General features: G+C 34.3%; 1 protein-coding gene across 3 annotated transcripts; it reads left to right on the top strand.

The window, feature by feature from the left end:
• On the top strand, window positions 1-15,400 carry LOC141433279 (uncharacterized). 3 transcript variants are annotated; one of them, XM_074095250.1, is made up of 5 exons: window positions 8-117; window positions 9,496-9,548; window positions 13,405-13,801; window positions 14,158-14,251; window positions 15,139-15,400. In XM_074095250.1, exons 1-5 carry the CDS (start codon window positions 91-93, stop codon window positions 15,309-15,311), a joined length of 744 nt encoding a protein of 247 aa, XP_073951351.1. In that variant the 5' UTR covers window positions 8-90; the 3' UTR covers window positions 15,312-15,400. The 3 variants fall into 3 exon arrangements, 2 of the variants coding, with proteins under 2 accessions (XP_073951350.1, XP_073951351.1); XR_012451920.1 differs by lacking the exons at window positions 13,405-13,801; window positions 14,158-14,251; window positions 15,139-15,400 and adding exons at window positions 10,268-11,536; window positions 11,722-11,812 and having other exon boundaries at window positions 1-117; XM_074095249.1 differs by lacking the exons at window positions 13,405-13,801; window positions 14,158-14,251; window positions 15,139-15,400 and adding an exon at window positions 10,268-11,715 and having other exon boundaries at window positions 1-117.
• The last annotated feature ends 467 nt before the right edge of the window (window positions 15,401-15,867 follow it).

The following is a 15,867-nucleotide window of genomic DNA, read 5'->3' as shown; positions in this document are numbered from 1 at the left end:
AGCCTCCGAGATCCACATTCGCGAGTGGACTGCGCAAGAGTGGAAACGTCAACCATTTCTATACACGTTTTAAATAATAACAACGAAATAATGGCACAGTCATGGATCATTGTATCGGTAAGTGTTTTTCCGCGACTGATTTATTAGTGATCTTTTGTATTTTAATTTGCTGGTTCTTTTTTAACGAATGTCACCTGTTTTAAGTTCAATGACTTCGTTTCTGACTCGTTTTTTGTAATTGGTGTAAGGATTTTGACCTTTCCGTGCATGTAAGTTTTTTTTTTATTTAAGGCCATTATTGAGTAATACTAGTTACTTGGTAGTATATTTACCTTTTATTTACTCCACTTAATGGACGTGCGTGACCGAATAGCTGTTTAATAGGGCATTTTTATTTTTTGTATTGTATATACAAATAACAATAGGAGACCAGTAAGTTAGTAAGAGTAGTCTTACATTTTCTTAGCGAATAAAAAGCCGCACCACGCACTGTTATATAGCAATAAAAAATCAATTAAAAGAAATTGTACGATTCTGCACTTTTAACTGTTAAGAATCATTGTGTTTTGATTTAAAATTTAAGTTATCATCCAAGTTTTATATAAGCCACATTGGCATTATAAATGTGTTTTAGATTGCTCTTAAAAGTTTAATTTTGCCTAAAATTCTAACAATTTTCACTAACTATTTATTTACGAATTTCATCTAAATCGGTTCAGCTGCTTAGACGTGACGTAGTCACAAACAAACATTGCAGACTTGCAAACTTTCACATTTATAATATTAGTAGGATGTATAAATACAATATGATTGATAAGGTTAATAGTAAGGTAGTATACGCAATATAAATTATAGTTCTTATCTTTGAATATTTCCGAAAAAGAAGGCTTTTTAATAAATTAAACTTTCTTTGTAAAGTTCATATACATATCTATAAAAGTCCCTACGAAGATTGCAGCAGGTCCAGTTCTCGGTTATGGCAACTTTTTTACGCCGCTACTACCTAGCTCAAGTACGGTCCATAAAAAACACGGCCATATACAATTATTCCTTGAGGATTATAGAGGAATAATAAGAAGAGATTTTTTTTTAAATAGGGAGCCAATCGTTTTTTAGTTTTCTACGGGGGTAAAGTCTCAGCCAGAAACTAGTATATTATATGTATTTTATCTCATAATTGTATCAAATATCACACATTTAAAGGACAGAATGATTAACACAAAAAGTTCATTGACATCTAAAGACATAGCTGTGACAATAAAATAATAATATATTGATTTTATAGACTGTCTTATTATGTCAAATCAGCAGCACTTTTGGAAGGTGTCAATTCTCACTGCGAGTTCGTATGTAGGTGTTAAATACCATTTGTTAGCAGTTATTGACTTACTATTTGCATTTTAGTGACTCGTTTTAGTAAACAAACAAAACTCTTATTTACAGTAATGTCACTTGTGGTTAGTATGGCATGGAAACTTGCCCAGTAACAAGGTTCGAGTCCACTTGTATCTGTATTTACCATTAAAAATAAGTACCTACTTAAGATTATGTAGCAGTCGGGAAGACACTTGGCACTTGACTTGACAGATTGTATTATAATAATTTAAAATACAATGAACCCACCGATAAAAATTACAAAATAAACCATACCTGATATAAGTAGATCATGTAAGTAAAAGGTTTTCACAAATATTTTCAATTTTAACTGGAGAAAAGACCTAACGTAAAATCCGAATAAAAAAAATTCAACTCCAACTCCAAGAATGGTAAACTGTTTTTTCAGTGTATAAGGATTATTATTATTGCACACCTACGCGTTTCTTCTTCAAATGCAATGCCATTCTACCGCATCTACCATTTCTGTTTACCGATGTATACTTTATTACTGTTATGGCACTCCCGGTCTATACCTTATCATGTCTTAAATGCAACGTTTAATTATGTGACTGTTTGTTGCCTTAATGAATAAATAAAAAAACAGTAAGAAGGTCTCCCATTTTCTCTTAATTCAGTCAAATAGGGGCAAAACGTTTAACTGTAAGTTAGACTTTGACTGGATTGTGCTAAAACAAATTTTTGTTATATTACCTGTTTTTTATTACATGTAGTCCATCGATTTAGAATACCCTAAATGCACTGTCACCTACAAATTCAGTCGCTAATTTACAAGTGCGTGCGTCTCAGTGCGTCTACTAAAGCAAATCAAAAACACATACCTAATGAACTTAAGAACATTTAAATTTTCGTTACATGCAACCTTATATTACGAAAATTAAGTTGTTATTTCGAGACACGCGATTGGCGGTTATGATGAAATTACAAAATAAGACAATTCCCATTAAGTCGAATTCAGTTTACGCCAAATTGACCGCTTTGACGTTTCAAATGAAGGTAGGTTAGGTACTTATTAAAATTAATTTAAAACAGTAATGTTTTTAATGAGTTTGAAGGCGTATTTTGCCAGAAATTCACTACACTATAAAACTATTAACTTGTACTTAACGAAAATACAATATGCCATCCTTTTTCAACGTCGTCAATGTATTTTTTTTTTACAGAGCACTTGAGCATGTTGATAACAAAGCACGTGTTACTGACAGCGCAACTGTGCTTAGAAGGTGTTTCAGCACAGTTGTAGCAAGACACATTTTAAGCGTTAGCAGGGTATTTAGGTCTAGGGTATTCTAAATCGATGGTGTAGTCATAAAATATAATGGCTTGGTTTTAGCTGCTTTTGCTGCTGGATGTACATTTAACTATCTACCTGTTTGATTTACAGGTGTTTTTATATTAGTTGGTAATATATGTCTTATTCAATGTACAATTAGATATTATACACACATCACTCCTGTATTCCCAAATGGGGTAGGCAGAGAACACGAAAAGTTACCGCTTCGGAGCCACTATTAGCAATTTTTGGTATTAATAATAAATAAATAATAAATAAATAATTTAAATTATACTTTTATTATAACTCAAACTATCTCAAGAACAGATAAAACAAAATCAGTAACACTTTTAAAGGGCACTTTGTCACTTTTCGCCTACGTTACAGAGAACTATGATGGCCTTTTTGACCCCATGCCTTGTGTACTGAACGCGATATCCGCCTTTAGGGTTATGATACCATCAGCACAATGGTTTAGTACAATCAGAACATCAGTAGACGTTCCCCGTACCGTCAGCAACGGCGTCTAACGAGCACTTATTTATCTAACATGTTTGTGCGTGGGATAATTATTTAATTGCTTCGTCATGAAAACATAAAGACTGTTTTCTTCAAAATTATTTTCTAATGTCATAAAAGTTACTTAATTCTTTTGTAGTATTAATAATTTTGAACATGAAACTACCGTGAGGCTCACTCATATTAAGTGATATTGTAACGGATAACTCAAGTCTTAAACCGAGTTTAGCTCGACATGTTTCGGGCTATTTCGTAGCCCTTCTTCTCAGGAGCACGCGATTCGGCGGCTGCCGCAACACGCACACTACGCGCCACCGCTCTGCTCGCGCGACTGCATAATAATAGTAATAATAATAAAATGTAGTATTTTAACCGAGGATAGAATAAAAGCAGAAACAAACGCGAGGTAGCGGAATTCATACAATTTAGTTGTTGATACTGTATATTCAAGTTACATAAAAGTGTACGTTAGATAAAAATAAACAACGAAAACTTTCAATTTTAATAAAAGAATAAACCACTGAATTATTGTTTGTTTATATCAGACTGATGTGTTTTTGACGATTGTATGTACACTTTTAATTTTATTCAAACGTGATGTGGTTAAAAAGTGAATATATTTTAAAGTTAATGTGAGCCACCGTTACCTTTGACGTTTTACATGTATTATATTGTTCAATAGTGGTAACGATAAACTTTGACTATACTAACTATTTGATACGTTACTTTCAACTGGAATCATGCAAACAAATAATTATATTGTTTAATCACTTTCCGGTACGGAATTTTCCTTCAAACCACTTTTACTTTGAGTTCTCAATACTTTGTTTTTTGACCATTTGCCAGCACGCCCACTTGCGATTTGACACAGTTTGCAGTTCGACCGTCTACGGTCACTGCGGTCTCGAAAGTCGTCGAATGCATACTGTTTTAGTCAATAAAGAGGATGTTTTTTAGTCAAATAGCAACTCGAACTAATACTAGACTTGTTGAGGTTAACTTGTGACAAAATTTATAAGTTTTCTTTTTATTTATAGTTATTTTATTATTATTAAACAAACACATAGATACATTATAAAAATTTCACAAAATTTTAGTGTAGTATTCATTTCTTCCTTTTCATGTTTTTATTTAACTGTGCGGAATGAGGTTTCTTCCAAGCAAACGTGATGCCGGCAAAAAATTTCACTTTGTACAAAAAATGATCAACATCGTGTATCGGATGATACTTTCACATTTTACCAAATTTAAATTAACATTTAGCGCGTTACATAGCGATCTAAATTATAAGTTTATTAGTGGTGTTAAGTCTTTTCGTCCGTAACTTATCAAAGTATCAATTTATTTTTTAGATAATACTAGCTGTTACCCGCGACTCCGTCCGCGTAACTATTCTACTACTATGCAATTTTCCGGGATAAAAACTATCCTATGTCCTTCCCTGAGACTCAAACTATCAGTATACCGAATTTAATCTAAATCGGTTCAGCGGTTTAGACGTGACGAAGTAGCAAACAAACACAAATAAACAAACAGTTACAAACTTTAGCATTTGGGCATTTCTTAAATAATTTTCAGAATAGCCCAAAAAAAAAGTTTTTTTTATAATGTATTACGATGTATATTAAAAGTATATACCAATAGCAGATTTTTTATGTATATGGACAAACTTAATGCCCTCAGGAAGCAAAAAAATAAAGGTACATAAACACGGTTGTGACAGATGGTGCCTGGGTCGTGACATTACTGAATGTGGCTGATTTTCTTCCGTAGTTTTGTTCTTTCGTGACATCTACAAAATCAGATTAGCGGAAAATCAGTAATACCTTAAAAGGTAATTTTAAAAATTATATGCATATATAACAATATAACTAAGCATAATAAAAAATCCACAGAGTAATTAAAATTAATTTTAATGTCACAACCACGCATTATATATGTCACGACCATGTACTCAAAAAGTCCACGGCGGTGACATTTTTTTATACCATGGTCGTGACAATTTGAAACGTGTTCGGTATAATCTAAAAGACAACCATGGTTTTATAAGTAATTATCTTAAACTACACCACATTACCTACATAATTATGTTTTAAATAATAACGTGACACTGGTATTTAAGTTCAAAACTCGTACACGGCGTTGACGCGTTAAGGTTGTCCTTTTTTTCAAATAAATGAAAAAAAAATGCGAGATACACACTACATTCAGCTTTTTGCAAGTCTGACAAGACAGTGTTGCTATTCTAAAAAAAATTAAAAAGGCTTGCCAATATCAATGTTACTTTTGTACCGAGTACCGTAATTTTGTAGTATCGCTCATGGTCGTGACACAAAAACTACTCACAAAGTTTATATTGCTCAAAATCACAAATGGTCATTATTATTTATATATTTTTTAAATTCATTTTATAGAACAAAGGTTAGTCTTGCATAATTACTGTAATGTTTTGCAAAATAACATAACATTTCTTCGGAAAAAAAACATTTTATTTCAAATTCCGCCAATCTCACACTACACACACGGTCCGTTCCGTGACATTTTGGACTTGAAAGTTTTTTTTTAAATATTTTTAATTTTTGTATGTCAAAAATTATATTTAAAAATAATACTAGATGTAATTTGCTAAGTGAATTAATAAAGAGTTTACTGATTTTCCTAAAAAATATACTCAATTCTTACAACTCACACAAAAAAAACGTAAATAAGAAATGCCCATTTATTACATTAGTGGGATTCCACGAAAAGCAAAGTCTATCTGTGTCGCTTGTTAATAACATAAAAAACTGGCCAAGAGCGTGTCGGACACGCCCAAAATAGGGTTCCGTAGCCATAACGAAAAAATTAAGTATCTTAGGATTTCGTATTTTATACGGAATCTTCTAAGTTTAGGTATATTTTATACCTTAGGCTGCTATTTACTCATAAACTACTAATAAGTCTCAAGCCAACTTAGCCGTTATAATTTTTCTTGAAAGTTTGATATACTTACTACCATCCTGAATTTTTTCAAATTTTAATGCTCGATTTTAATAAAAAATTTCACTTTAAAGTTGAATATTTCGCAAACAAATCACTGAATCGAAAAATCGTATGTGCAAACCCCTAATAGTTTTAAAAGACCTATCTAACGATGTCCCACACTATAGGGTTGGATGAGAAAAAAAAATCACCCCTACTTTACGTTTATGGGAGGGGGAGGTACCCTAATATTTTTTTTTAATTTTTAATTGTACCATTTTGTCGGCATAATTCACCTATATATTCGTGAAAAATTACAGCTTTCTAGCATTGATAGTCCCTGAGCAAAGCCGCGGACGGATAGACAGACAGACAGACACAGACAGACAGACAGACAGACCAGACAGACAGACAGACATGGTGAAGTTATAAGGGTTCCGTTTTTGCCATTTTGACTCCGGAACCCTAAAAATGAAAAGAGCCTCTAGTAGTAGACTAGACTAGACAGCCTTCATTTGTTTAGAGATATATTATTTGAACATTTTTATCGAATATAATAATTTATTCATTTTTTAGACAATTACATCCACTTTGCTAGTAAAAACCACACAAGTAACTTGTCACTTATTTTTAGTAAATTTCATATCGGACTAGCAGACCCGGCAGACGTTGTTCTGCCCGAAAAAATACTACATTAAAATTATGATAACATACCAACAACAGCGTCATCTAGCGGGTCCGATTTAACTAAATACGTTCTTTAACTTGAGGGTAGTTAGATAGAATCTTTATTCACAACAGCATACAAATTTACCATATCGACGGGATGAACATTAAATGTTTGACAGATTAGGTACGAACCCTATGCACATTTTATTATTTAATTTTTTCGTCAAATTTCCAATGTTTTTAATATTTATTATCCTATTCCTGACTAAACAAATCCAAAAACACAAACATCATAAAAATTGGTCTAGCCGTTCTTGAGTTATAAATGATGCAACTAACAATATAATAATATAGATTTGTGATCCCAATAAATTCCCTAAATTTCAACCGGTAGGTTTAGTCGCATAAAATTTGACGTGGCAGTTTTTATACAAATTTAATGAAATTCACGATGCTATTTTTAAGAATACCATCGGGATTTTTTTCTAAGTGGCTGTTTTTCGATTCGATTGCTAGATCCAATAATTTAGGTGTGAAAAGTGAGAGTTAAGGCTATTATCATCATAAATTAATAATAATCTTGTTTTGACATAACATTATATTCTCATTAAAATAATAAGGGTCTATATTCATAGACTTACACATGTATAAAATTGCAAAGGCGACCGCCAACAGCAGCATTTAATGTTGATAAATAAACGCAAGAGAAATTTACAGAACTCGTTCGGCAAAACCATCAGGTTCTCATTCTATATTTAGGATTCTCTTTTAGAGCCGATTCGTTCATCGAGGTCAATAAACTATGCACAAGTACTTATTTGGTGATTTGCGAATTTATTGTTTGGACATTTAGGGCAGGTGAAAACAGCTTTAGATTTGCATTTATTGCTTCGGGTGGTATTAACGAAACATAGTGTGAAATAGAGCATTTTTGAATATTAGCAGATAATAACTTTGATGAGTCGGTTAGTTAGATGAAATTGTCTTGCTATATTGACGTATATAGTGCAGTTAAAGAAGACGTAAGTACCTACCTGAGCGACCGAGCTTTATTAGTAGTTTTTTTTGTTACATTGTTTTTTTTTGTGAAAATTAATATAAAGATAAATATAAAAAAAACAGCCACATTCGGCCGAGATTTGATCCCAAGCCTTATACTGTTGAAGCACCATGTCGATATTTATACGTATTGCACGATAGAAAAAAAAATATAACAAAAATTTAGCAGACTACAAAAAACTATGAAAATAATTTTCTACCAGTCTGAAGTCGGTCAATGCTCAGCATGAGCCAGCAAGAGTGGACCTATAGTCGTCATCCTCACCCACGCATTTTATCGGTTAATTTTTTTTTCACGCTTCAAGGTGTAAATAATCTAAGATACAATAGTTTAATGTCAATTGCTCGTCACCTTTTTACGAAAGATTGCTTTTTCCGATGCGGAGACGTTCATTATTGAGGAGTCCTGGTGCTTCACCACCCATTTTTAACTGACTTCAAAAAGGAGGAGGTTCTTTGTTTGGGCTAAATGGAATCGTTGTAAGTACTTTAGCTACGAATCACTAAAAAGTGAGAAATAATTAAAAAAAAAAAAGTAAAATCAAAAAATAAAAAAACGACCCAGCAGGAGGGATTGAAACCCATAGATGTAGGTAAGGTAGACGACTATTGTTCCACTCCTGCTGGCTCGTGCTGAGGCACCGACTTCGAGCTAGTACGTACCTACCTAGTAAAATATTTTCAAGAGTTTTGAAGTCGGTTCCATTTTTTGTTATTTTTTTTTTTTTGGAGTCGGTTTTACTTTTTTATACCATATGCATTACGAGGAGCATAAACCCGTGAAATACTTGAAATACCCGTGAAATACTTGTTATTTAATAGTAACTCCGATGGTCAACTGTGGTCTTCATCATCAGTTCCACTTCACTAAATGATGATTTTCAAGAGCAAATGCACGAATTACTACTAAATATATCCAATTTCCAAGTTAGAGTAGCGGGAAACCGGTGGATGCAAGTGGCGAGTTGTCGTTCATTGTGGCGTTCTAAGGGGGAGGCCTTTGTCCAGCAGTGGACGTCTTCGGGCTGATGATGATGATGATGATGATGATATCCAATTTACTAAAGGTGACCCTGAAATATTTGAAGAGTTCCCTCGATTTCCTTAAGATCCAATGATCAGATCCTGATTTGATCTCCTTTTTTGAAGTCGGTTAAAAAACATACAAAAACTCGAAAACGCGTTTTCCCAGAGATAAGACTAAGCACTTGTTCGCACGCATCCGAAAGCCCTCAAATAGAAAATTTGGTCGAAATTGTTAGAGCCGTTTCTGAAATCATAGAAATAAATAAAGGAACAAGAATAATTCGTAAAAAAAGAGATATATAATTTTAAACGGTTTCTCGTCTGTAATGTTGTCACTTTAGTCGTATTGGTAAAAGACATGGATCCATTGTAACGGACTCTAAAAGTGTTTCTATACATATTGGCTGACACGTTATGTAGGTTACTACGTACTATTCATACAATAATTACAGTCTTTTGTACCTAATTGTTTATTTTTAGGTATGTTTTTATGCCCGTTCTTTACCAAAAAGTTTGTTGTATTTCTCAGTGTATTGTACTAATTCTGTTAAAACTAAACTAGTTTTAATTGAAATATATTATTTACATTTCAGATAGTCCTGACATACTGCCTTTTAGAGGTCTCTCCTCGACCATCAGACAACGAGTAAGTTTTTAATATACATACAAGCACATATAACTATTTAGAAATTTTTTGAAACTGGGTCGGTACCAATTATGACGATTCCGATTACTTATAACAATTACGAGTACTTTAAAATTGAAGCATAACGTTGCAATAAAATATATATTTGGGAATACATAGAATTTTATAAATTATTGATACGGTTATAGAAGTAAAATGGTTTGGCGAGTGATTCCGTAGTCATTAAATGCACATTACGCACATAATCCTAAGCACAACTAACAAAGTAAAAAAATGTAATTTTGGCTTGGGTCATGAGTAAGGTAAAGGTAAATTGTGCAGTCAATTGATTTGTAGATAAAGATACTTCTGCACTGTTACCTATAACATACTCAAAAATCATGTTGGCAACATAAGTGGTAGTGGAGAGGTGGCACAATCCAACAGCTGGGCGTTATTATGGTTCAAGTATTGTGATGTTTCTCTTAATGCTTGTCACTGCTAACACCGCGGAGAGTCTTTATATAAAACGATAATATTGAATTATTATACCTCTTGTATTTTTTATCACTTATCAGTACAAAATACTATTCCTATTGAACTTTATAACATCGTTTTAATAGACTTCTATTTATAAATTACACGCTCTATTAATCAGTAGCTCGGGGCATGGTACTTATCTAACTAACAGATTCAACCTTAAATACTCTAACCAGATGTTTTTTTAAATTTTATTTCAGGTCATCAACTGCAATACGCATCGATCCATCTACTGACGTGATTGATGATGTAGATGACGATGAAAATTTTCCACGTGAACAGATTAGATTCTCTCAAGATGACGACACGCAAGATATACTAAATAAAATAAATGTAATAAATCAAGGATTGATTAAACCAAACAGGAACAGAAATAAGAATTCACAATCTCACACAGTTGGCAGCTATGTTTTAGATGCAGAAACACTGAAGAAAATACAACAAATCATAGCTGCTGGAAAATTAAATGCATATACTGATGTACAAAGGGAACAAGGAAGTAATTCACTTCTAAGCGATCACATAAATGAATCTAGATATGATAGTTCAAGAGCTTTGCAATATAGTATGCTTCCAGCAGATTTAATCGGAGCAAATCAAATACAAAGCACTTCACCGCGTGTTCCGTATTTGACAAGTATACCCGTTCTTGTTATGCCTTCTCAGCAAAACAATCTATATGACCGATATACTCAGAATACTTTAAACTCCATAGAATCGGACTCTCAAATTCAAACAAGGCAGCGGCCACCGATATCTCTACCTTTTAATATAAATTGGCCACTAGCACCATTTTTTCCGATTTTAGTTAAAGATCCACTTTTAGGATTTTTGCATGGGGGAGGTTGGAATAATTTCTTTGAATATGGACAAAATGCTGATGTATGCAATAGGAAGCAGAAAGCTATTGACGATGAAGCAAATGAAGGCACTGAAATCGAAGTTCAGCAAGAAGACGAGCCTAAATCCACTCCAGAAATTATAACAAATACAAGGGAAGCAAGAGCAATTAGGAAAAGAACTGTATCCACAGTAGCACCTCAGATGAAAGTTCAAGATGATTCCAAGAAATTTTCTCACAAAAACCTACAGTAGCTACTGTTACCAAACCAAAGCCTGCTAGCTCCAATAACGCGGAACAAGGCCTAAAGACTGTGCCAAAAGACGATGATTTGAGATTTCATCTTGGGGGTTTTCGTTGTTCGGGGGTCGACCAACTATACCCAGCCCTGGTTTTTTTATAAATAAACTGAAAGTAAGAAGAGGCGGGGTCGCTATTGCGGGACCAGGTGGTGTGGCTACTGCTGGCAGAGGAGGAGCAGCTATAGTAGGTCCAGGAGGTCTTGCCTATACTCAGCCGGGAGGTCTCGCCGTCGCCGGCCCTTCATCGCGTGTTGTGGCCCTCACTTCTGATGTTGACCTATCTTCCATCGTGACGCGACTGCAACAACAGCAAGCTGCTACTGACGGTTCCGTACCAAGACTATTAGAAGCCATACCTGAAGGCAAAATTGTTGCTATAGGCCCAACTATATACTACCATCCTGAATAAACATAACGCTTTTTCTTGCTTTCTTAACCTTTAACTTTGACTAGACCTTGTTTTACTGTCTTCTTTCTTTTATATTAAATTCTTGTTTTTCTTCCTTACTAGACTTTGGGGATACTGGAGGAGACTCGGACGAGGGAGAGAGATCACAGGGTACAATCAGCAGCCGCAAGAGTATCAATACGACGGCAGGAACTTTATACATTACCCTGCCATAGCCGATAGTACTTTCACCTTATATCTGAATCCCATCGCTCACGCCATGAATGGTCCACGAGGAACCGCAATTGCTAACCCAGTTTCACATGTTATTATTGGAGGAAGCCAGAAAGGCAGCATCGTGTTTAACCCTGTAGCATCTGCTGTGGTGGGCCCCGGCGGCATCGCACATGCCCAATCAGATTTATACTTGTACGAGTACAATTCGATATAAAATCGGCTTTAATTAGACTGAATTTGCAATCGGAAAACACATTCGAACTGTCTCTTGAAAATGTTTTCTGATTTCGATTGCTTATTTTAATTTAGATGTTTAAGGTTGTTTTGCATTTATTTTTACTAATGTTATCCTACAATTATACAATAAAATTTAAAACATTTTACAGCGTACTTTTACTTGATTCAAAATATTTTTACAAAAACGTATCAATGTGTAGGATAATTATTTTGATATCCAATTCTTTTAATGACAGTTTTGCTTAAAACAAGTTTTTTTTATAGATAGAGATATCCGCAATTAGAGATAAAGTACCTATTCATAAATCCTAAACTAAACGTGACTTAGTAGGTCACGTTTACGATAGTATATGATAGTGAAATATATGTGATATTGTGAACAATATCCTATTTTTTAGGATTCCGGAGCCAAAATGGCAAAAACGGAACCCTTATAGTTTCGTCATGTCTGTCTGTCTGCCTGTCTGTCCGTCCGCGGCTTTGCTCAGGGACTATCAATGCTAGAAATCTGTAATTTTGCACGGATACATATGTAAACTATTCCGACAAAATGGTGCAATACAAAATTCAAAAAATTTTTTTTAGGTTACCTTCCATAGACGTAAAGTGCGGGTGATTTTTTTTCTCATCCAACCCTATAGTGTGGAGTATCGTTGGATTGGTCTTTTAAAACCATTAGGGGTTTGCTTAGACGATTTTTCGATTCAGTAATACGTTTGCGAAATATTCAACTTTAAAGTGCAAATTTTCATTAAAATCGAGCGCCCCCCCCCCTCTAAAATCTAAACCGGTTGGTGGAAAAATTTGAAAAAATTCAGGATGGTAGTAAGTTTGTTAAACTTTCAAGAAAAACTATAACGGCTAAGTTAGCTTGAGAATTATAAGTAGTTTATGAGTAAATAGCAGCCTAAGGTATAAAATATACCTAAACTTACAAGATTCCGTATAAAATACGAAATCCTTTGAAAAATTTTTCTTAATTTTTTCGTAATGGCTAAGCAAACCCATTTTGGGCGTGTCCAACACGCTCTTGGCCGGTTTTCTGGTTAGATTTTAAGACTGTACAAGTGTTTTAATTGTGTTATAACGCACATAATATTACTTGATTTTTTTCGTAATGGCTACGGAACCCTATCTTGGGCGTGTCCGACACTCTCTTGACCGGTTTTATTAACAATAAGTTCAACAATGGCAATGAATTTTACTTAAATGAGAGCTACAAATAAGATGGTTTCCTCCACTAAAACACATTTGGCCAAAATGAAGTATTATTTATAGTTAAAATATTTTTTAACCCTAATTCACACATACAATATTTTTCTCCATTCATAGCGCAACCGTTCAATATCTACCATTTTACGGCGGTGGTAAAGGTCAATACTTAGAAGTAAAGACAAATAACAGAGGCGTGGTCGTAAGTGAAACAATCGTGTCCGAAGAAAACATAAGCAGCGAGAACATAGTCAAAAACATCGACGAAAACCTGTTGTCGAAAGTCTTAGCCAAGAACTTGCAGAACTTACAATCGCTATCCAGTAACTTGATAAAGTTGCACAACTTGGGAAGAAAGACTGGAACCCTGTCAGGCAATGATAAAGAGAGATTTAAGACACAGTTGGCGTCTCTGGGTGAGACGACCTCCAATACCATTAAATTAATCGAAGAAATCGGTACCAATGTCGATGTTTTGTTCCGAAGTGGTTCAAAGAGACAATACGAGGAAGAAGACGTAAGTATCAGACATTAAATAAAGAAGGAGGATAAAACGCTTGCGTTAAATATAATTCAGTAAACAATAACGTATACAAAAGTAGAGATATTTCTTGTACAAGTAGATGGCGCTTTAATCAGTCTCAGTATATAATACATACAATACATACCCTACATATTATACAGGTGAACGACATACACGACATGCAGTCGTCGCGTATATTGGATAGAGAAGTTATCAGTTAGAGTTCCTATTCATGGATGGTGCGTCAATATTTTAGTGTTTTTTAACTAGTTGGTTAATTATGGCGTTGAATTAATAATTAGAAATACCATTGCCACATGAATCTCACTCTTGACCATTTTTCTAAACAGGTTGGTGAAGAGGGCGTTGGCATTGATTCGCCGGCCGGCGAGGAAGGCTCCATTTTACTAGATGGCATTACCATCGCAGAAGCCAAACCTGTTGGTGAGTATAGGTAGAGTCATTCAAGATGACGCGTGCTGTGGTTCTTATTACAATGTCATTAATGTCTAATTTTGTCAAAATCATGCGTCTTCGTGGATGACACTAGGTATATTACAAATAACTGATCAATTGAGTTGTTTACAACTTTAACTTAAAGAAATTAACTTTAGTGAGATTTTATTTATAGCCTCGTAGTCAACATTTTTTTAATTTATTTCAAAGTTATCGGTATGTCTGTCTGCGGTAATATCCCAAAAATTGCCTCTGTAAAGTGTGAAATAAAACCTTTAAGTTGGCTTTTATGAACTTTATTCGTAATTTAACCAACAAGACAATTTAAGCATAGGTTATTTGCTAAAAATCTATCTATGTATATACCGGGTGTAGCCTGGAATATGAGCAAATAATTAAAACATAGGTCATACTCTTCAAACTGAACAACATTAGTTCAGCGACTTTTAAAAATAGTTACTTTTTTATTTTTATTACACTTTTAAGTTTATTCGAAGAAGCAATGTCAAGCAAAATGGTTGATGTTAGTAGCGTGACAGGCGACGTCAGTTATGTTCTAGGATAGCGTACATTGATAGCAGTATTTAATTTGTATGAAAAAAGGAAAATTCAAAAACTCCATTATTTTTTAAAAGTCGCTGAACTAATGCTGTTTAGTTTGACGAGGATGTTTTCATTTTTGCTCGTACCACACCCGATATATATGTACAAGCATAATACGAATAATATGTAAGGTATAATAAACAAAGGAGTGTGTTCAAAATGTAAGGTGAACGATCACATGATGGGAGATTGCCTGATGGAGGCCAACAAAGTCACGGGCATCTAGTTTATTGTATTAGCTGGATTATCATCACATTATGGCATTTCCACAGGTCTAGCGGTAATAGGAGAGCATGGTTTGGCAGCTTCTCGACCCCAGGCGACAGCTGTAGCAGTTTCAGGCATAGCGCTTGCTAGACCCATAGCAACTGCTATCGCTGGCATCAACCCTGCTCAGCTTGGCATCGACTTTCAAGTGAACAAAGTAGAAAAAAATAAGTCATAAAGTAACGTAATATTTAGAGTACCTAACCTTAATAGTCTCTCAAGGACGTCAATGTGCATTTATATTTTGTAATAAATTATTTTCTGTAGTAATTAAAGTTTGTTTCAATTGCAACTAGACTAAGATTGTCTTGCAGGAAAAATCTAGATTCACAGCCTATTAAAAACCGGCTAAGTGCGAGTCCGACTCACGCACCGTGGGTTTTGGACATCTTTAAACATCAAACTGACTAGCTAGGTTTAGTTATCTCTTTAAGCTACAAATATATTACTTAGTTTTAGTTTGTCCCTAAAGCCACCTCACACTTGATCGTTTATAATATTATTTCTTGATACGAGTATGTAGTTTCTTCACTACACACGGTCTCCGCTCAAGAACTCGTTACTCAAACGGTTCTCAGTTCTTCGGCAGATATTACCAGCAGCTCACTGCCACTTCAACTTGCTAATTCTCTGATTTATGCCGATGACCTTAGTTCTGTGTTGAAAAGTATCGTTGTTTTAACGTTATAATGAAGCAAAGAAAACGGAACAGCAAACGGTTCTCGAGATACAGC

Source organism: Choristoneura fumiferana, chromosome 12 (assembly GCF_025370935.1).
Source record: "Choristoneura fumiferana chromosome 12, NRCan_CFum_1, whole genome shotgun sequence".
In the NCBI taxonomy this organism is placed as follows: Eukaryota; Metazoa; Arthropoda; class Insecta; order Lepidoptera; family Tortricidae; genus Choristoneura; species Choristoneura fumiferana.
Note: the sequence above shows the minus strand (reverse complement) of the source record. Positions and strands in the feature narration are given on the sequence as shown.

Bases quoted from the DNA above. Each gene is read 5' to 3' on its own strand.
- LOC141433279 (XM_074095249.1), top strand. From the start codon at position 91: ATGGCACAGTCATGGATCATTGTATCG. The intron at 118-9,495 runs GTAAGTGTTTTT...TTTACATTTCAG, and splicing joins AGTCATGGATCATTGTATCG to ATAGTCCTGACATACTGCCT. The intron at 9,549-10,267 runs GTAAGTTTTTAA...ATTTTATTTCAG, and splicing joins CCTCGACCATCAGACAACGA to GTCATCAACTGCAATACGCA.